This window comes from Schistocerca gregaria, chromosome 9, assembly GCF_023897955.1.
Source record: "Schistocerca gregaria isolate iqSchGreg1 chromosome 9, iqSchGreg1.2, whole genome shotgun sequence".
In the NCBI taxonomy this organism is placed as follows: domain Eukaryota; kingdom Metazoa; phylum Arthropoda; class Insecta; order Orthoptera; family Acrididae; genus Schistocerca; species Schistocerca gregaria.
Genome location: NC_064928.1, coordinates 71,617,004 through 71,637,267, shown reverse-complemented (window position 1 = coordinate 71,637,267; position 20,264 = coordinate 71,617,004). Strand labels below are relative to the sequence as shown.

At 47.8% G+C, this 20,264-nt stretch overlaps 1 protein-coding gene across 2 annotated transcripts in view; it reads right to left on the bottom strand.

Moving 5' to 3' along the window:
• Nucleotides 1-20,264, bottom strand: part of LOC126292188 (arylalkylamine N-acetyltransferase 1-like) — an 87,208-nt gene that overhangs the window by 8,568 nt on the left and 58,376 nt on the right. For both annotated transcript variants that reach the window (XM_049986031.1, XM_049986030.1), the window contains exon 4: nucleotides 1,443-1,567. In XM_049986031.1, coding sequence (XP_049841988.1) covers nucleotides 1,443-1,567 — 125 coding nt within the window. The remainder of the gene's footprint in view (nucleotides 1-1,442; nucleotides 1,568-20,264) is intronic.

The following is a 20,264-nucleotide window of genomic DNA, read 5'->3' as shown; positions in this document are numbered from 1 at the left end:
TGGTTCTGACAATTAACACATACTAGAGGTGAAGCATAGGGGCTCCTCTCATGGAATGTGTGTCCACATTCACCACATAGAGGGCCATCGACATTGGGAAGACATGGGCCCAAAATGCAAGCACTGACAACACCTCATGGGTAGCGGGACATACCGTTTCATATCACACCAATAACACAAAACCTTGACTTTCTCTTGGAAGGTATCTCCCTCAAATGTCAGAATAATAACGCCAGTACCAGAGTGGTGATCCTTATGACCTTTCTGAACACGTTAAACAAAAAGAACGGCCCACCTTTGCAGACTGGTTCAGAGTTCCTCATCAATTTGAAGGATGAGGCCCCTATGAAAACTGACTCCATGAAACACATTCAAGGACTGGTGAGGAGTAATGAACAATGGGACGTCGCCAAGATGGTTACAAGCACGAAGGCCTGCAGACTGGCTGGCAGAAGAGGTTTTAATCAACAGTGAACCCAACTTTATCTTATTGAGAGACTCCAGTTCGCCAAATTTGTCTATGATATTTTCCACAAAAAATAATAGAGCTCGGTGTTAGTGTGGACTAGGTAGTGGGGAAAGTGTTTCACCCCAAGCTGACGAGCTTCGCCTTCCTCCCAGGGTGTAGCCAGGGAAGGGAAGACTGCAGGATCATATAAACAGCTTAAATATTCCATTAACAACTGAAGAGATAGCCATAGAAGAACGTCCAGTTTTTGAAGCTTAATACGTTTCACAGGCAAAGCATCCACCCTGATACCATCCAGTCAGATTGGGAGCTCTTGTCATGGGTGCCACCCAGCCATGACAAGAGTTTGTCACAGCGGCCATTGCTGGGCGTTCCGATGTTCCAGAATGACAAGCAATCTCTCCTAGGTATACACAGGGACGTGGGGAGGCAATGCTTCAGGCATCAGAAGTGTGATCCCTGTGTTGCCAGGGGTCTCGGTGACATAGTGAGGTGGAGGGGGTCTATGGTGAAGGAGGAAGGAGGGAAGGAAAGGGAGAGAGGTGTCCACATTATAGATGCTAGGGATACTTCACCAAATGGCTCACAAAGCTATGAGGAGAAAATGTAGACATGGAGGTCAAACCCCAAAAGGAAATCAAAGATGCCAAAAAGGAAGGTTGAAAAAGAAAAGGGAAGGGGAACAAAATCTGAATGAAGACAGGAAACTATGTGGACAGCCTGGTCGTTATAAGTAAGAACATCGAGACAGGGGGAGGAGGGGGGAGAGGGGAAGGAGCGAAAACAGGAAGGGAAGGGCACAGGGACCGAAATGCAGCCCAGGAAGGAAAGGTGGGCCCGGATAGCTTGGGGATCTGTGTGTGCTTTGCATGAATTCACAGAAAAACCGTGAGCTCCTTGCGGGGGGGGGGGGGGGAGAAGATCTTTATGAGGAACAGTATTCAGGAAGAGCTGTCTGGTGCTTGCTACTGACCTGCTGTGTTCAATGAGATCCGTGATTATCCCACGGCGCCTTACTGCTGTATCAACGGACCCCCCAAGGACTTCCACCTGGTGATGGCCAATGTCAGGGTACATGTTACGCAGCTTCTCTGACACCTACAATGCGCCAAATTTGTTATTAATGACGCATTCACGAATGATACTTTACCTGCATGAATAAACACACTATCCTTACACTATGTACTATTACAGATACTGATACGAGGTGTTGCTTTGCTTGCTTTAACCCATCTCTGCTGGGACCAGGATTGCAAGAAGATCATTTTTGCGTTTGTGTGTGTGTGTGTGTGTGTGTGTGTGTGTGTGTGTGTGTGTGTGAGTGAGAGAGAGAGAGAGAGAGAGAGAGAGAGAGAGAGAGAGAGAGAGAGAGGGAGAGGGTGGTAAGCTTCCAGCGTCTGACGCCCAAGATTCCTCTATGCCATCTCCTCCAATAACGTATACACATAGTAGCATCGTAATTCGATAGTAGTAAGTAGGCTGCCCCACAGATAAGTGATTTAATTGATTGAGGGATAGACTAACCACATACAAATTAATTATCTTCTAATTTAAAGTTTATTTATTTGTTTCATCAAACGAAAATACTATTGTTTGTATGGAAAATGTGACTTTCTGACTCCAGCTGGTGGCGAAAACATCACTTTCTTTATTATGATGAAATGCTTCTGCCACCTCTCTTAAGCAAAGGCTGTTAACACTGAATGAAGATTTGCATAAATTAACTGTCAAAGGAACATGTCCTTCGTATATGAACATGCCTTATGGCCCTGGTTCATCCATAATAAAAGACAGACGGATATTACTAACAACCGAAATGATTGCAAAAGGAAGGCAGGTCCTGCATACTCGCTTAACAAGAATCAACACACATGGGAAAAAGCTAAACATAACGAACGTGTTTGTTCAGAATTAACGAAATGCGCACGGAGTATTAAACAGCCTCAGTAACATATAACACGCACATTTCACCCAAAAGGTATGAAACATGTGTTACTTCCGGAGATCGCGACTGAATCGCCTTAAAGCGATATGGCAGAGATAAATGTTTTACCCGGGGTACAAGGAGGGCTGATATTCGGACATGCACAGGAAATTTGACAAGTTAACGAGCAGGACGTAGTAACCCGATTCACTGTAATAGACATCCACTCCAGAATCACGAAATGATTAAAGTAACTAAAATAAGACTCATCAGTACGCATATAAGTAACGTCTAAAGTTATCGTGACGTTGCTGAAATTCTCGAGTGGCCAGTCTGCTAATTTCAGACATCGAGTCGCGAATTTAGCTTTCTTCACAGCAGCAGAGTGGAAACGCCATCTGTACTGCACCTGAGTGTACTTCACCATTATGTGACCCTCAATGTTTTCTGAACCCTGCATATTTCGAATTCTGACGTCCCAGACAAAAGAGCACCAAAGCCGGCGTCAGCCAGCGAGAGACTGTGGCTACTTGTTGAAACGAGATTTGTGAGAAATCCCATCCACTCTTCTAATTAGTGCCAGAGAAGACCGCGTCAAAATATTAGTCGCTAATCGGAGCTCTAGTCTTTCCGTTAGAGTAAAGAAAAAATGCTCGCCTCTTACCCCTTCCATTCCAATTATTTGCGAAACAGTTTAACTTGACCTACAGAAAGAGCGCGCCCTCGCAACAGGCGAGACGAGGCGGTCGTGTGCGGTTCCCCATCCTCATTCGGATGTCTATTTTCTTCAGTGCATTCCAGCTAAATTTCAACGTGTCGACGCAATGTCGCCTCTGTAAATTAGGTGAAGGAAGAGTCCATTGCCTAGGGAGAAGAGCAGGTGGCCGTGAAGGGCTGTTGATAAAATATCGATATAACGATTTTTTCTCCAAGAGTAACGATATGTATCAGCGATAGTCTTCTCCCTCATGTATCGATATCGAAATGGCAACATCAAATGCCGGTATTTTTATTTTACATTATACATTTTCACAATTATCAATAAATATTTGAAATTGTAATAGTACTTGGTTTTACCTTCATTGTGTGAAGGAGTCTTCCCTCTTTTTGAACTTTCATAACGTCCAATCTTTCTCTTTGACTCTTTGATGACATTATATGTTTCAAGATTTGAAACATGGCTGAAACAGCAACTGTTGAAATTCTTCACGGTAATTGTTGACAGCCAAAACAGTTGCAGGATAAAGATTTATTAAATTTCTTGACCAAGGTTTCGGTATATATAAATATAACTTCATCAGAAGTAAAATATCCTGAACAGGAAGACACTTTCATTAGCAAAAACCTTGTGTCGAAGATGAGAAAGAAAAAACATTTTAGCGTAAGTAGCCATAAAATGACGAGAGAAAATAAAACATATCAGAACTAGTTAAAAACATCTATGTAAAATAGAAAATATGAAATCAATTTATTAAGATAAAAGGTTTGAATTAGCACAACTTTTAATAATTTTGATGCGCATATGTATGTATCATAGGATTTTAATGTGCGCGAGTGTCTGGCACATACCACAAGTGCCCTCTCTCGGCGAAACCATCTGCCCTAGGGCTTTCACACTCTCGTCACGATAGTTCATAGGCGAAGTACTGATGCTAAACTGTGTTCAAATTGACCCTGTGTCCATAATCATGTTGCAAAAATGGAGATGATGTCTTAACTGCTGACGACGCCTTTGGCACAATTGTTTTACTGATCTCCATTGCAAGATGTAATTTTAGTAAGTGACTAAAAGTTTTTGTGCCTGTAATACTCTGTTAATTTTGCGGTTACTTAAACTGTAGTGTTATTTATTTCTCAGCCGCCCTCACCCCACGTCCATCTTCTCCAGGTTGCCAATGACACTGCCTTCCTTGCCCTTACCCCCACCCTGCAGCGCTCCCAACACCTTCTCCAATCCCATCTTGACCGGTTCACCGCTTGGTGCAACCAGTGGTTGCTCAAGGTCAATCCCTCCAAAACCCAGGCGATCATTGTAGACAAAACCACCCCTTCCTTCCGCCTCCTTGATTTCTATCTCACCGTCTATGGCCATCCTATCGCCCTCACTCTCACCCTCAAGTACCTTGGCGTTACCCTCGACCGTCGCCTCTCCTGGACCCCCCATCTCCAGACAATCCAAGCCAAGGCACACTCCCGACTCCGTCTCCTCAAGCTCCTTTCGGGCTGTACGTGGTGTCTGGACCCCTCCACCATGCTCCACACCTATAAATCCCTCATCCGCCCTATCCTCTGCTACAGCCATCCGCCCTGGATCTCTGCCCCCCCTACCTTTTATAAATCCCTTCAAATCCTCGAACGCCATGCTCTCCGACTCGCCTATCGCATCCGTCTCCCCTCCCCCACGTGGATCCTATACGATCTCATTCCTTTCCCCCACCTCCTCCTTTTCCTTGAAAGGATACGGATCCTGTACACCTCCCGCAAACTCGACCCTCCTCACCCGCTTGTCTCGCCCATCGTCCCCCCCCCCCCCCCCCCCGACCGCTGCCGCGCCTGTATTCCCACGTCCCACCCGGTCTCCATCTCTCCACCCTCCTTACCCTCTCCCAAGGTGGCTTCCGGCAGCTCCCCCTCCCTGATGATGTCGTCCTCCCCTCCATCTACCCCTCCTATCAACTTTGATCCTACCCGCCCCCACTTCCTGTGGCCTCTCCACTTGGCACCCTCCCTCCCTTCTCTCTCCTTTTCCCCCGTCCCCTCTCCACCCCTCTTCCCCCGGGCTCCCCCCTTTTTTCCTCCCCTCCCCCTGTCTCCCCTGCCCATGGCATCTGCCCTCCCCTCTCCCTGTCCCACTCCCCTTCCTCCCCCCCTCCCTTGGCAGGTCCCCGGACTCACACACGGTCAGTGAACATTCGCGCGCCGGAGATCATCGCCACCAGTGTCTCGTGTGTGTGCCTTCGTTTTGTGTTTAGTGTTCTTTCGCCGTCACGCCACCACTGTTCACCTGTGCCATCGCAGTCGTCCGTGATATGCGCGCTGTGTCAACAAGTGTTAGCGTTTTTTCTCGTCCAGCGTGAAGGGCTTCACATTTATTGTTTTTTGTATCTACCTTTTTTGCCCGCCGTTATTATTGTATTGTCTGTGCCACTTATATGTCATATTATTGTACCACTCACGGCTGAAGAGCAGCGTAATATGCTGCTGCCAGCCCGCCTAGTATGAGGTGATTAAAATTACAATAAAGAAAAAAATATTGTTTCTCATGTCCGACGCCAAGTTTTTGCTAATGAAAGTGTCTTCCTGTTCAGGATATCTTAGATCTGATGAAGGTATATTTATATATATAGAAAACTTGGTGAAGAATTTTAATAAATCTTTACCCTGCAACTGTTTTGGCTGGGGGGGGGGGGGGGGGGGGGGAGGGTGCTGTGAATGGAATAACAAGATTTCCAATGGGAAACACAGCACACCCGTGGCGTTAAAATAAAAAATTAACTATTGTGCTATTTCTTCACAACGACATTCTTCAAAAACAGTTGCTGAACATGATGGAGAAAGATCTAAATTACGAGATTGGTCTTTGTGGTAGGCGCAGACGTGTGAGTGGAGGTGCTGACGTAATCGGCGCTCGGCGCTGCCAACAGAAACTGCAACGTTTACCTCACCACGAAATTTAGACAATACAGTTGCTAGGTCGGTGGTGTTGGTAGAAATGAAACAACATGTAAGTAGACATGAAGAGTCCCAGACATATCTTGTATGTGACGATACCGAGCGACGGACCCATCGGACACCTTTTATTGTGCCACTTACAAATACATGTATCATTTTTAGCAAAGTGGTTATCGACAAGCGTGAACGTGCATCGTTTTCCTTTCAATTCTTGCTCTAAGGGGATACGCCGTTCGTTAATGTGCAGAATATCTGATAATAAATCAATACTTAAATCTACAGCTCTAAAACCGGCAGTATATTTACAATTTGAAGCCGATATTTTTATGGGCCAGTAAGTCCATATTTTTTCCGTCGATATATCGATTCTTTCTCTCAATAGACAGCGAGACGATAATGATATTTTTTAAACTATCGACATACCGGGTGTATTTTTAAAAATATCAGCAGTGCTAGTGTGCACATTACGTGAAGGAAGAGTCCGCTGTCTGGAGAGACTAACGGTTGGCGCTACTCAGGATGCACACGACTCAGATTACAGTCTTCTCAGGAGAAACAAATGTTAATAAAATCTGACTTGCCGATTCCCTACCATGTTGAGAGGAACATCTACGAGGACGTAGTTCGTTTAAAGGATTATATGTTATTATTTGGTCGAATTTCCCACTTGGCTGAAGCAAGTTCCTACTCACTACCACTCGACGACTCCTAAATGTGTCGTGTAATATGTTGATGTGTAACTTAACTTTGTCGGCGCGTGAGAAATAGACACTCAGAAGGCTGAAAATGCGAATTCGAAGAGTTTATTAAAAAACTAAAAACCCCGCCTCGATTGCGGAAAAAGGACCTAGTGTTAAGTGTTAACCCAGGTTTCGGCGTAGATAACTACACCTTCTACAGAACAACAATAAAACCCACAAGTACTTAAAAAGACCTTTGTCAATGATTAAAAGAACAACATTTATAAACGAAAAAGAAAAAGGAAACACAAACAGTACGTATGTACCAAGTCAAAACCACTCACACCAGCCCGCATCTCGTGGTCGTGCGGTAGCGTTCTCGCTTCCCACGCCCGGGTTCCCGGGTTCGATTCCCGGCGGGGTCAGGGATTTTCTCTGCCTCGTGATGGCTGGGTGTTGTGTGCTGTCCTTAGGTTAGTTAGGTTTAAGTGGTTCTAGGGGATTGATGACCATAGATGTTAAGTCCCATAGTGCTCAGGGCCATTTGAACCACTCACACCAGCCTATGTTCGATGGGCCATGGCCCGCCATAAACTGCAGCTCACTTACAAGCCTGACCCGCTATCTAAGCACGTGCGCAAGACGAGGGAAGTTACTTGAATGCGCATGCGCAAACGAATACGAGAAAGTTTATAGATTGGTCGGGGCTAAATAGCCCATACATTCTCAACCGTGCATCAACGTGTACCAGAAAATGGAATGGATAGAACAAGAGACGAGCTAAATAGGAGATGAAACCTAAAATTAACCGCACACGGTTGCTTATGCTAGTAAAGAAATTTATATATGAAGCTATCTATGACAACAGGGGGAACTCTTAAATCTATACCTAAAGCCAGTAGTTAGCCGGGGGGGGGGGGGGGGGGGGGGCTGAGTGGACGTAATCTGAAGACGTCGTTGTAGTAAAGATATAGGGATAAAACGTGAGGTGTTCAACGGGCTAAAATCATCTTCATCGTAAAAGGTAAATGAGGATAAAAAGAAAGAAGATGAACAGCTTGACCAACCGCGCTCGCCAATTAGCGCACGCACGTCATAATTCCCAGGTCATAAGATTTACAAATATAAAGAACAAAGTAAAGGCGCGAAACCTTCAAAAAAATTTCTATTTCTTAGTAGGAGTTGGTCGTTGAGGATATTGTCTTTAACATGTTGCAAATGCTTGAAGAACTGCATTTCTACCAAAACATCCGGTTTTAAGCCCTCAACCTCGGCATGAAGTAACTCGATGTTATTTGGAGGGCTCGGCGCATGCGCCGTTTACACAAGGCGTTCTGCATCAGTAGCACCGTCACCGCTTCTAGTAGGAATATGCTCTTTATACATGAGGCCCACAGCTCGCCCCGTTTGCCCGATATAAAATTTTGGACAATCCCCGCATGCAATTTTATATACTGGAAGGTTCTTAAATGCGAAGAGTTCTTCCACATATGGGGCACCGTCTCCTTCAGCATGACAATGGCAAACCACATACGAGCGCTGCGTCATCTGCAGCAATCACATCCCCCGTATAGTCTCGACTTGGCCCCACCTGATTGTCACCCGTTTCGCAAACCTTACGAACGCCTTGGACGACTTCACTTTGATAGTGATGAAGCGCTGCAGCAAGCAGAGGTGAGATTGTGGCTCCGTCAACAAACATTCTACAGTGATGGCGTCAAAAAACTGGTCTCTCATTGAGAGAGATGTGTACGTCGCCTGGGTGACCACGTTGAATAATGAGTACAGGGTGAAAAGTATTTAAACCGACAAACTGGGAGGTTGTAGGGGACATTGAAACAAATATCTTTCCCTAACGTCATTTTGTCTTAAGAGGAGCATTTAAAGCGGTAGAGGAATATTTCTCTGGCGGCAAATTAATTAAAACATCAAACACTTTTCCATTTTTTTATGACCAAGAGACAACACATTAACACAACCCAATTTCGATTACAGTGGTTTTCAAAAATTCCTCCATTGACATGTAAACAAAGGTTACACCGTCGGATCATGTTCTGTTTGACACGGACAAAAACCCCAGGAGTTCCCTGAATTGTTCCTGCTGCTGCTACTATCCGGGCAACCAGATCCTCTTCTGATGCAACAGGACTTGCGTAAACAAGGTTGCGCATCCCTCCCCACACAAAAAAGTACAGAGGGAACATATCTGAGGATCGAACAGCCATGGTACAGGACCCCCTCTGCCAATCCATGTTGTAACTGAAACGGACTAACAATTGCTCTCGAAGAACTGTTCTTACATTCATCTGATTTGTCTCCATGTTGCGTGCAATTACACGAATGCTGTTTGAACGATCCCGCTCCACATGCTGCAAGACAACTTCCTCAAATTGCGGCGTTCTTACCATGCAACTGCGTCCCTGTCCAGGTAATCTGCTAAATGACCTGGTCTCACGCAGACGTTGGTACACAGCACCAAACGTCGTATGATGCGGGATACGGCAATTAGGATATTGTTGTTGATAAACCTGCTGTGCAGCTCGTCCGTTGTGCTGCACTACGTAGTACCCACCAACCATATCAGTGTACTCACTCCAGGTGTATCGCTCCATTAGTAAACAGAGACAATGCACAACTACACTGGGGGATAGCAGTTGCCTATAACTGAAGGGCGTACTACACCCTCTAACAACTGAAGGTCGTAATACGGTCTCCAACAACTGAAGAGCGTAATACAGCCTCCACCACTTTAAATAATCTTCATCGGAAAAGATGATATTAGGAAGAAATATTTGTTTTAATGTCCCCTACAACCTCCCAGAGTCTGTCGGTTTAAATACTTTTCGCCCTGTATGTAGACATGAAACATAATGATCTAGAATATCGATAAAGTCTATTTTATTCCAAAATCTATAAGAGTTTTTACATGATAAATTCGGATGCGTTATTTTTTAGCACGCCCTCTGTAATTATAAGTGAATGGTGGTAAAAAATTGGGCAATTAGAAGTAAGAGTCGGCAATGAGTATTCCGTTCAAACCCAGTTACGCATATATACACTCCTGGAAATTGAAATAAGAACACCGTGAATTCATTGTCCCAGGAAGGGGAAACTTTATTGACACATTCCTGGGGTCAGATACATCACATGATCATACTGACAGAACCACAGGCACATAGACACAGGCAACAGAGCATGCACAATGTCGGCACTAGTACAGTGTATATCCACCTTTCGCAGCAATACAGGCTGCTATTCTCCCATGGTGATGATCGTAGAGACGCTGGATGTAGTCCTGTGGAACGGCTTGCCATGCCATATCCACCTGGCGCCTCAGTTGGACCAGCGTTCGTGCTGGACGTGCAGACCGCGTGAGACGACGCTTCATCCAGTCCCAAACATGCTCAATGGGGGACAGATCCGGAGATCTTGCTGGCCAGGGTAGTTGACTTACACCTTCTAGAGCACGTTGGATGGCACGGGTTACATGCGGACGTGCATTGTCCTGTTGGAAGAGCAAGTTCCCTTGCCGGTCTTGGAATGGTAGAACGGTGGGTTCGATGACGGTTTGGATGTACCATGCACTATTCAGTGTCCCCTCGACGATCACCAGAGGTGTACGGCCAGTGTAGGAGATCGCTCCCCACACCATGATGCCGGGTGTTGGCCCTGTGTGCCTCGGTCGTATGCAGTCCTGATTGTGGCGCTCACCTGCACGGCGCCAAACACGCATACGACCATCATTGGCACCAAGGCACAAGCGACTCTCATCCCTGAAGACAACACGTCTCCATTGGTCCCTCCATTCACGCCTGTCGCGACACCACTGGAGGCGGACTGCACGATGTTGGGGCGTGAGCGGAAGACGGCCTAACGGTGTGCGGGACCGTAGCCCAGCTTCATGGAGACGGTTGCGAATGGTCCTCGCCGATACCCCAGGAGCAACAGTGTCCCTAATTTGCTGGGAAGTGGCGGTGTGGTCCCCTACGGCACTGCGTAGGATCCTACGGTCTTGGCGTGCATCCGTGCGTCGCTGCGGTCCGGTCCCAGGTCGACGGGCACGTGCACCTTCCGCCGACCACTGGCGACAACATCGATGTACTGTGGAGACCTCACGCCCCACGTATTGAGCAATTCGGCGGTACGTCCACCCAGCCTCCCGCATGCCCACTATACGCCCTCGCTCAAAGTCCGTCAACTGCACATACGGTTCACGTCCACGCTGTCGCGGCATGCTACCAGTGTTAAAGACTGCGATGGAGCTCCGTATGCCACGGCAAACTGGCTGACACTGACGGCGGCGGTGCACAAATGCTGCGCAGCTAGCGCCATTCGACGGCCAACACCGCGGTTCCTGGTGTGTCCGCTGTGCCGTGCGTGTGATCATTGCTTGTACAGCCCTCTCGCAGTGTCCGGAGCAAGTATGGTGGGTCTGACACACCGGTGTCAATGTGTTCTTTTTTCCATTTCCAGGTGTGTATTTTGTATATAAGTTATCCATTCCGGGAATCCAGAATCTCAGCGATTTTTGCCTGTTTTATATATATATATATATATATATATATATATATATATATATATATATATATATATATATATATACACAAATAAATATATATATATATATTGGCAAGATATCGCTCCCAGAAATTTCATCGCCGCATCAAAATCTCTACAGCAGTTCCTAGGACTAGCCTGTACGTACAAAAAGAACCGAGCAGGGAGCTTAAGGTTAAACAGAGTAAATGTTAATAAACCTGACAAACCGCAGAAACGGATTTCTGACTGAAAATCGGAGAAGATAGGGCCTATAAACATGTGTCCGGAAATGGATGGAGTGCGTGCAACGATAACAAATCGTCGCAGTTGGTTGGTTGGTTGGTTAAAAGAGGGAGGAAGTTGGAGGCAGGGACCAAAATGAAAGGTCATCGGTCCTGTTCCCGGTAAAATAATTATGCAACGGAAAGAAGAGAAGAGAGGAGACGTACAGCAAAATAACAGGAGAAAGGAAGAACCAGAAGAACGACAGAAGGCCAACCAACACTACTATGGACAATAGAGGAAAAGAAAACCACAGAGAGACGCTAGAAACAGGCAGGAGGGGTAAAAACAACATGGCAGATGACCGTGGCTGGCCGACCACGAGAATAAAAAGGAAAAGCAAGCCAGTCTGCGACACGTTCAGACATCCACCCTAAAAGCATCAGAGTGCCGAACACAAAGGGACAAAGGGTGTTCGCTAAAAGTGATATAGAATGATAAAACCCACAGTCACGTATAAAACGTAAAACTAAATTAGTCGATGAGGCGTTGCCAGCTAAAATTAATGGCAACGAGTCCGGTAACCGAAAAGTCCGTTGCAGGGCAGCCGAAGAAGGACAGCTCACCAACATATGGGCCACTGTCCGCGGGTGCTGCACCGACACTGAGGTGGGGCATCACGGTGCAGGAGGTAGCCTTGTGTCACCCCAGCGTGGACAATGCGGAGTCGGCAGAGAAGCACGTAGTCCCTGCGAGCGGCCCGCACGGAGGACTGCCACACGTTCGTAGTCTCCTTAATGGCTAGGAGTCTGTTTTGCGTGCTGAGGTTATGTCACTTCGTCTCCCAAAGCCGCAAAACCTTGCGGCGTAATACTGAACGCAGGTCGGTTGCAGAGAAGCCGATCTGCACAGGCGGTTTCCGCGTAGCCTGTTTGGCCAGCCTGTCGGCAGGTTCGTTGCCTGGGATTCCGACGTGGCCTGGGGTCCAGAGGAACACCGCTGAAGGACCGGGCCGTTCCAAGGCATAGAGGGGCTCCTGGATGGTCGCTACATAAGGATGACGGGGGTAGCACTGGCAGCCATTGGGCAAGGAATGCTGTTCAATATGTCCTCCATGGACAAGGCGAAGTGAGCATCAGCCAACGACCCGTCGATGTAAACCACTTCGTGCCTCGGTAAATGTCAAGAATCTACGTCTACATCTACATACATACTCCGCAATACACCACACGGTGCGTGGCGGAGGGTACCTCGTAAAAAAACTAGCATCTTCTCTCCCTGTTCCGCTCTCAAACAGAACGAGGGACTGCCTATATGCCTCTGTGCGAGCCCTTATCTCTCTTATCTTTGTGGTCTTTCCGCGACATGTAAGTTGGTGGCAGTAAAATTGTACTGCAGTCAGCCTCAAATGCTGGTTCTCCAAATTTCCTCAGTAGCGATTCACGAAAAGAACGCCTCAGTTCCTCTAGAGACTCTCACCCGAGTTCCTCAAGCATTTCCGTAACACTCGCGTGATGATCGAACCCACCACTAACAAATCTAGCAGCCCGCCTCTGAATTGCTTCTATGTCCCCCCTCAATCCGACCTGATAGGTATCCCAAACGTTCGAGCAGCACTCAAGTATAGGTCGTATTAGTATTTTATAAGCGGTCTCCTTTACAGATGAACCATATCTTCCCAAAATTCTACCAATGAACCGAAGACGACTATCCGCCTTCCCCACAACTGCCATTACATGCTTGTCCCACTTCATATCGCTCTGCAGTGTTACGCCCAAATATTTAATCGACTTGCTAATGGAGTATTCAACTATTATAGGAATCTTTTTCCTATCCATCTGCATTAATTCACACTTATCTATATTTAGAGTTATCTGCCATTCTTTAGACCAATCAGTAATCCTGTCCATGTCATCTGGTATCCTCTTACAGTCACTCAACGACGACACCTTCCCGTACACCACAGCATCATCAGCAAACAGCCGCATATTGCAAATAAGCCGTCGGTCACAAATATTAAGTCAAAATTGACCTGGTTGCGACGCTACTATGAGCGTCGTCTTCAGAATTCATAGTAGCGTCGTAACCAGGTCAATTTTGACTTAATATTTGTGACCGAGGGCTTATTTGTTACAATATACTTCTGACACGGCCACTGAACCTTAGCAGCTATGTTCCAAGTTTTTTTCTCTTACATTTACGTAGATAGAAAACAACAGCGGACCTACCACACTTCCCTGGGGCACTCCAGATGGTGCCCTCACCTCCGATGAACACTCACCATCGAGGACAACGTACTGGGTTCTATTACTTAACAAGTCTTCGAGCCACTCACATACTTGGGAACAATCTCATCGAGAGGAAGTGGCAGCGGAGAGCCGCGATGCTATCTGAGTCCTTAAGAGCCATATGAAAGGTTCAGGCGAAACCGCGGCCTAGGTGTACACCATGGAGGTGTACGTGAATGGACCTCATAGGTGGTAAAAGCAAGGACTCCAGTTCGGAAAGAAGGGATCGGACACGGAGTGCTATCGGAAGCCCTGACCTGGGGCGCCAATGTGGGAGATGAACCGCCGTGGGTGGGAAGAGGAGGCGGTGATTCGGATGCGTAGGAGCGTCTGAATAGCGTCACAGGCGTGGTGAAGGTGCTGTTGAAGGGACTGCATGTTGGGAACCGACTCAGCACACACAACGCTTTTCAGGTGCTCCCACAGGAAAAAATACAGAGGGTTTATATCCTGTGATCTAGTAGGCCATGCTACGGGGCCTCCGCGACCTAACCGATGCTCGGGGAAGATGACGATGAGGTTTCGGCGAACTGTAATGCGGAAGAGGGGTGGTGCTCCATCGTGCACTGCCAAAGGCACTTTCTCGAGCAGCCCAGGCAGAGTATGTCGCAGTAATTCCAGGTACGTTCCTCCGACGAGGCGTTCAAAAGGCTCTGAGCACTATAGGACAACATCTGAGGTCATAAGTCCCCTGGACTTAGAATACTTAAACCTAACTAACCTAAGGACATCACACACAGCCATGTCCGAGGCACGGTTTGAATCTGCGACCGTAGCAGCAGCGTGGTTGCGGACTGAAGCGCCTAGAATCGCTCGGCCACAACGGCCGGCAGCGCCATCGAGGCGTTGTGGAATAATAACCAGTCCAATTCGTATGTGGTTGGCAAGAAACACTGCCCACACATTGACGTTGAACCGAGGCTGAGGAAATACCTCAATCACCCTCCCCCCTCCCTCCCCGAGGACTGTCTATAGCCCACAGATGACGATTATGCAGCCCGCATCTCGTGGTCGTGCGGTAGCGTTCTCGCTTCCCGCGCCCGGGTTCCCGGGTTCGATTCCCGGCGGGGTCAGGGATTTTCTCTGCCTCGTGATGGCTGGGTGTTGTGTGTTGTCCTCAGGTTAGTTAGGTTTAAGTAGTTCTAAGTTCTAGGGGACTGATGACCATAGATGTTAAGTCCCATAGTGCTCAGAGCCATTTGAACGATTATGCAGATTGATAATGCCAGTTCTGGTAAAGGTCGCTTGATCGTTAAAGAGGACTAATGACAGAAATCCCATAATTGTGATCGTGTGGCGCAAAAATCGTCGACAAAATTCTTCCCACAGCGGGAAATCTGCTGCTGATAATTTTTGCACTCGTTGCAGGTGACCGGTATAGTATCAATTGTCATGCAGGATACACACGATCGTACTTTAGCCTACACCGTGTTGGCGAGCCACTTGCCTGGAGCTTGTTCTAGGGTTCGTCTCAATATCATGTAGAATCCGATCCTCCAGATCTGGTGTACGCACAGTCCACCGACTCCATGCACGATCGTCTGTCAGAAAGGCCCATGATCACACAAACGTCCAAAAAGGGCTTCACACGTTGTGTGATGTGTATGACGACAGTGAGGATCCTTGTTTTTGTATTCACGTGCTGCCGGCCGCTGTGGCCGAGCGTTTATAGGCGCTTCAGTCCGGAACCTCGCTGCTGCTACGGTCGCAGGTTCGAATCCTGACTCGGGCGTGTATGTGTGTGATATCCTTAGGTTAGTTCGGTTTTAGTGACGATGTGTGTGAAATCCTATGGAACTCAACTGCTAAGGTCATCAGTCCCTAAGCTTACGCAGTACTTAACCTAAATTATCCTAAGGATGAACACACACACCCATGCCCGAGGGAGGACTCGAACCTCCGCCGGGACCAGCCACACAATCCCTGAGTGCACCGCCCCAGACCGCTCGGCTAATCCCGCGCGGCTAGGTTTAAGTAGTTTAAGTCTGTGGGAGTGATGACCTCAGATGTTAAGTCCCATAGTGCTCAGAGCCATATTCCCGTGCTGCCTCATGATCGCTTCCATCCGCCTGGCCATCTCGGTTCGTTCCCGACATGAATACTGGACCATTCTGCTGCTTACAGTACGCTGCGTCAATAACACAGCTTCCAACCGACAAGGAACACACAGCACGTGATCAGAGGAACTTGAATTCGTCAGCCCCACTACCGTGGCAACGATTTCCGGACCGATGTTTACAAGGCCTTTTTTGCCTCCATTTCAGGTCAGGAGTCCGTCTCTTTTCGTTGTCGATTTTATTAATAGTTGGCTGGTTGGTTGACTTGCGGGAGAGGACCAAACGGCGAGGTCATCGTTCCCATCGGATTAAGGAAGATTGGGAAAGCAAGTCGGCAGTGCTCTTTCAGAGAAACTGTAAGTAGGCTGTTTAGGTTTTCTTATTGGTAACGCCACATAGCGCTCGGTATGAAAAAATCAGTGGCTGTGCCGTGTGCAGTCTGTGTTTAGTCTGCATTGTTGTCTGCCATTGTAGTGTTGGACAGCGGCAGCTGGATGCTAACAGCGCGTAGCGTTGCGCAGTTGGAGGTGAGCCGCCAGCAGTGGTAGACGTGGGGAGAGAGATGGCGGAGTTTTGAAATTTGTAAGAATTGGTGTCATGAACTGCTGTATATATATTATATTGTTAGCTCATCTCCTGTGGGTACCACTGGCGGTCCATTGTCATTGGTTAGATAGGCACTATTGCACACTTATGCTGGAGAAGTGTTATTGGTTGAAATACCTGCTACTGCTATTGGTTGGTCGTCATCAGTGACTAGATTCGAGGCGGAGCAAGATAGGGCGAATCTTTACCCAAAATACACTCCTGGAAATGGAAAAAAGAACACATTGACACCGGTGTGTCAGACCCACCATACTTGCTCCAGACACTGCGAGAGGGCTGTACAAGTAATGATCACACGCACGGCACAGCGGACACACCAGGAACCGCGGTGTTGGCCGTCGAATGGCGCTAGCTGCGCAGCATTTGTGCACCGCCGCCGTCAGTGTCAGCCAGTTTGCCGTGGCATACGGAGCTCCATCGCAGTCTTTAACACTGGTAGCATGCCGCGACAGCGTGGACGTGAACCGTATGTGCAGTTGATGGACTTTGAGTGAGGGCGTATAGTGGGCATGCGGGAGGTCGGGTGGACGTACCGCCAAATTGCTCAATACGTGGGGCGTGAGGTCTCCACAGTTCATCGATGTTGTCGCCAGTGGTCGGCGGAAGGTGCACGTGCCCGTCGACCTGGGACCGGACCGCAGCGGCGCACGGATGCACGCCAAGACCGTAGGATCCTACGCAGTGCCGTAGGGGACCGCACCGCCACTTCCCAGCAAATTAGGGACAGTTGCTCCTGGGGTATCGGCGAGGACCATTCGCAACCGTCTCCATGAAGCTGGGCTACGGTCCTGCACACCGTTAGGCCGTCTTCCGCTCACGCCCCAACATCGTGCAGCCCGCCTCCACTGGTGTCGCGACAGGCGTGAATGGAGGGACGAATGGAGACGTGTCGTCTTCAGCGATGAGAGTCGCTTCTGCCTTGGTGCCTATGATGGTCGTATGCGTGTTTGGCGCCGTGCAGGTGAGCGCCACAATCAGGACTGCATACGACCGAGGCACACAGGGCCAACACCCGGCATCATGGTGTGGGGAGCGATCTCCTACACTGGCCATACACCTCTGGTGATCGTCGAGGGGACACTGAATAGTGCATGGTACATCCAAACCGTCATCGAACCCATCGTTCTACCATTCCTAGACCGGCAAGGGAACTTGCTGTTCCAACAGGACAATGCACGTCCGCATGTATCCCGTGCCACCCAACGTGCTGTAGAAGGTGTACGTCAACTACCCTGGCCACCAAGATCTCTGGATCTGTCCTCCATTGAGCATGTTTGGGACTGGATGAAGCGTCGTCTCACGCGGTCTGCACGTCCAGCACGAACGCTGGTCCAACTGAGGCGCTAGGTGGAAATGGCATGGCAAGCCGTTCCACAGGACTACATCCAGCATCTCTACGATCGTCTCCATGGGAGAATAGCAGCCTGCATTGCTGCGAAAGGTGGATATACACTGTACTAGTGCCGACATTGTGCATGCTCTGTTGCCTGTGTCTATGTGCCTGTGGTTCTGTCAGTGTGATCATGTGATGTATCTGACCCCAGGAATGTGTCAAAAAAGTTTCCCCTTCCTGGGACAATGAATTCACGGTGTTCTTATTTCAATTTCCAGGAGTGTATTACGGTCCGCCGAGGTGACTTGCAGCGCGTTGTTTATGCCGCTACCACACCGCGGCCGTGTATTTACTTCCTTGATGGCGGGGAGCCACGGATGCCGGAAGCCTATACCCGTCCTCTCTATTGACATTAGACGCATTCTTAGTAATTTCAACCGCTCCTCGGACCTTTCTTCTATAAATGTTTGTTTCTTTAGTCAGCACACGAACGATGTCAGAGCCACAGTTCTTGTGATGTTCCGCTACTGCCGATTTTGCACTTTGATTTAGCCGCATGTGCCGTTCGTGTTCCTTAGTTCACTCATTAATAGTTCTTCCCTTTTCGCCTATATATACGTTGCCGCAGCCACATGACACTTGATAGACGCCTGCATTGTGGAGGTAATCAGGTGCATCCGTTTTCCGTCGGTAAAAGTCTTTCATTTTGTTTTCAGTAAAGAAAAATGTCTGAATACCATTTTTCTTTAAAATTCTTCTTATGCGGTCAGTGACCCCAGAAACGAACGGTAACCTGACGGAGTGAGAAGGCGGTTCCACGTAATTCTTATTAGCGGAATAAATATTCCGCCTAAAAGCCCTGTCGATTGAATAACTATCGTACTCATTTGCCTTCAATGTCCTCTTTAAGAAATTCAACTTTGATTCCAAGTTGTCGTCATCGCTCATACGGAAGGCACGTGAAGACAGAATGTTGAGTACTACTTGCTTCTGGGCTGTGTGGTGGTGCGAAGTGGCATCTAAATATCTGTTTATGTTAGTCGACTTTGTACACTCTGTGACCTAGAGTGTTATCAGATCTTCTGTATACCAACACATCTAGGAACGGGAGACCGACCTCACTCTCAATCTTCAAGGCGAATTTGATTTTGGGGTGAATTCCATTTAAGAAATCGTGGAACGCATGATGTTTTCTTTGCAGTGTGGCCATATAACAAATGTATTGTCAACATAGCAGATCCAACAAGAAGGCTTTAAAGGAGCACTGCTTAACGCTTGTTGCTCAAAATGTTGCATAAAAACGTCAGCTGGAACTGGCAAAATGGGTGAGGCCTTCAGCCTGTTCATAGAATTCACCGTTGTATTTAAAATAGCTCGAACGAAGACATAAGTCAATTAAGTCACAAACATCTGGAGCATCATTCTCTCTTATGATCTCCATTGTATCTGATACTAGGACGTTAGTAAATAACGATGTCACATCGAAGCTAACAAGAATATCACCTGCAGATATCCTCAGCGTGCGTATAATTTCTAAAAAATGTTTTGAATCTTTTATAAAAGTATTTGTTTTACCAACTAGATGTCTCAGTTTACCAGATAAATGACGTGCTAAAAAATAAGCTGTCGACATAATCTCACTGACTATACGCCTCAAAGGAACCGATTATTTATATATTTTCGGTATTCCATGTTGTACGACCATACAGCGAGACCTTCAGAGGTGGCGGTCCAGATTTATATACACACCGGTACCTCTAATACCCAGTAGCACGTCCTCTTGCATTGCTGCATACCTGTATTCATCGTGGCATTCTATCCACAAGTTCATCAAGGCACTGTTGGTCCACATTGTCCCACTCCTCAACGGCGATTTGGCGTAGATCCCTCAGAGTGGTTGGTGGCTCACTTCGTCCATAAACAGCCCTTTTCTATCTATCCCAGGCATTTTCGATAGGGTTCATGTCTGGAGAACATGCTGGCCACTCTAGTGGAGCGAAGTCGATATCCTGAAGGAAGTCGTTCACAAGACGGGGACGCAAACTGTGATTCATGAAGACCAGTGCCTCGCCAATATGCTGCCGATATAGTTACACTATGGGTCGGAGGATGGCATTCACTTATCGTACAGCCGTTACGGCTCCTTCCATGACCACCGGCGGCGTACGTCGGCCCCACATAATGCCAACCCCAAAACAGCAGGTAATATCTACTTTGCTGCACCCACTGGACTGCGTGTCCAACGCGTTCAGCCTGACTGGGTTGCCCCAAATCACGTACGTCTCCGAAGACTGTCTGGTTGCAGGCATACGCGACACTCATCAATCCTGAGCGGTCCATTCGGCATGTTGTTGGGCCCATCTGTACCGCGCTGCATGGTGTCGTGTTTGCAAATATGGACATCGCCGTGGCCGTAGGGAGTGAAGTTCCGCATCATGCAGCCGATTGCGCACAGTTTGAGTCGTAATACGACG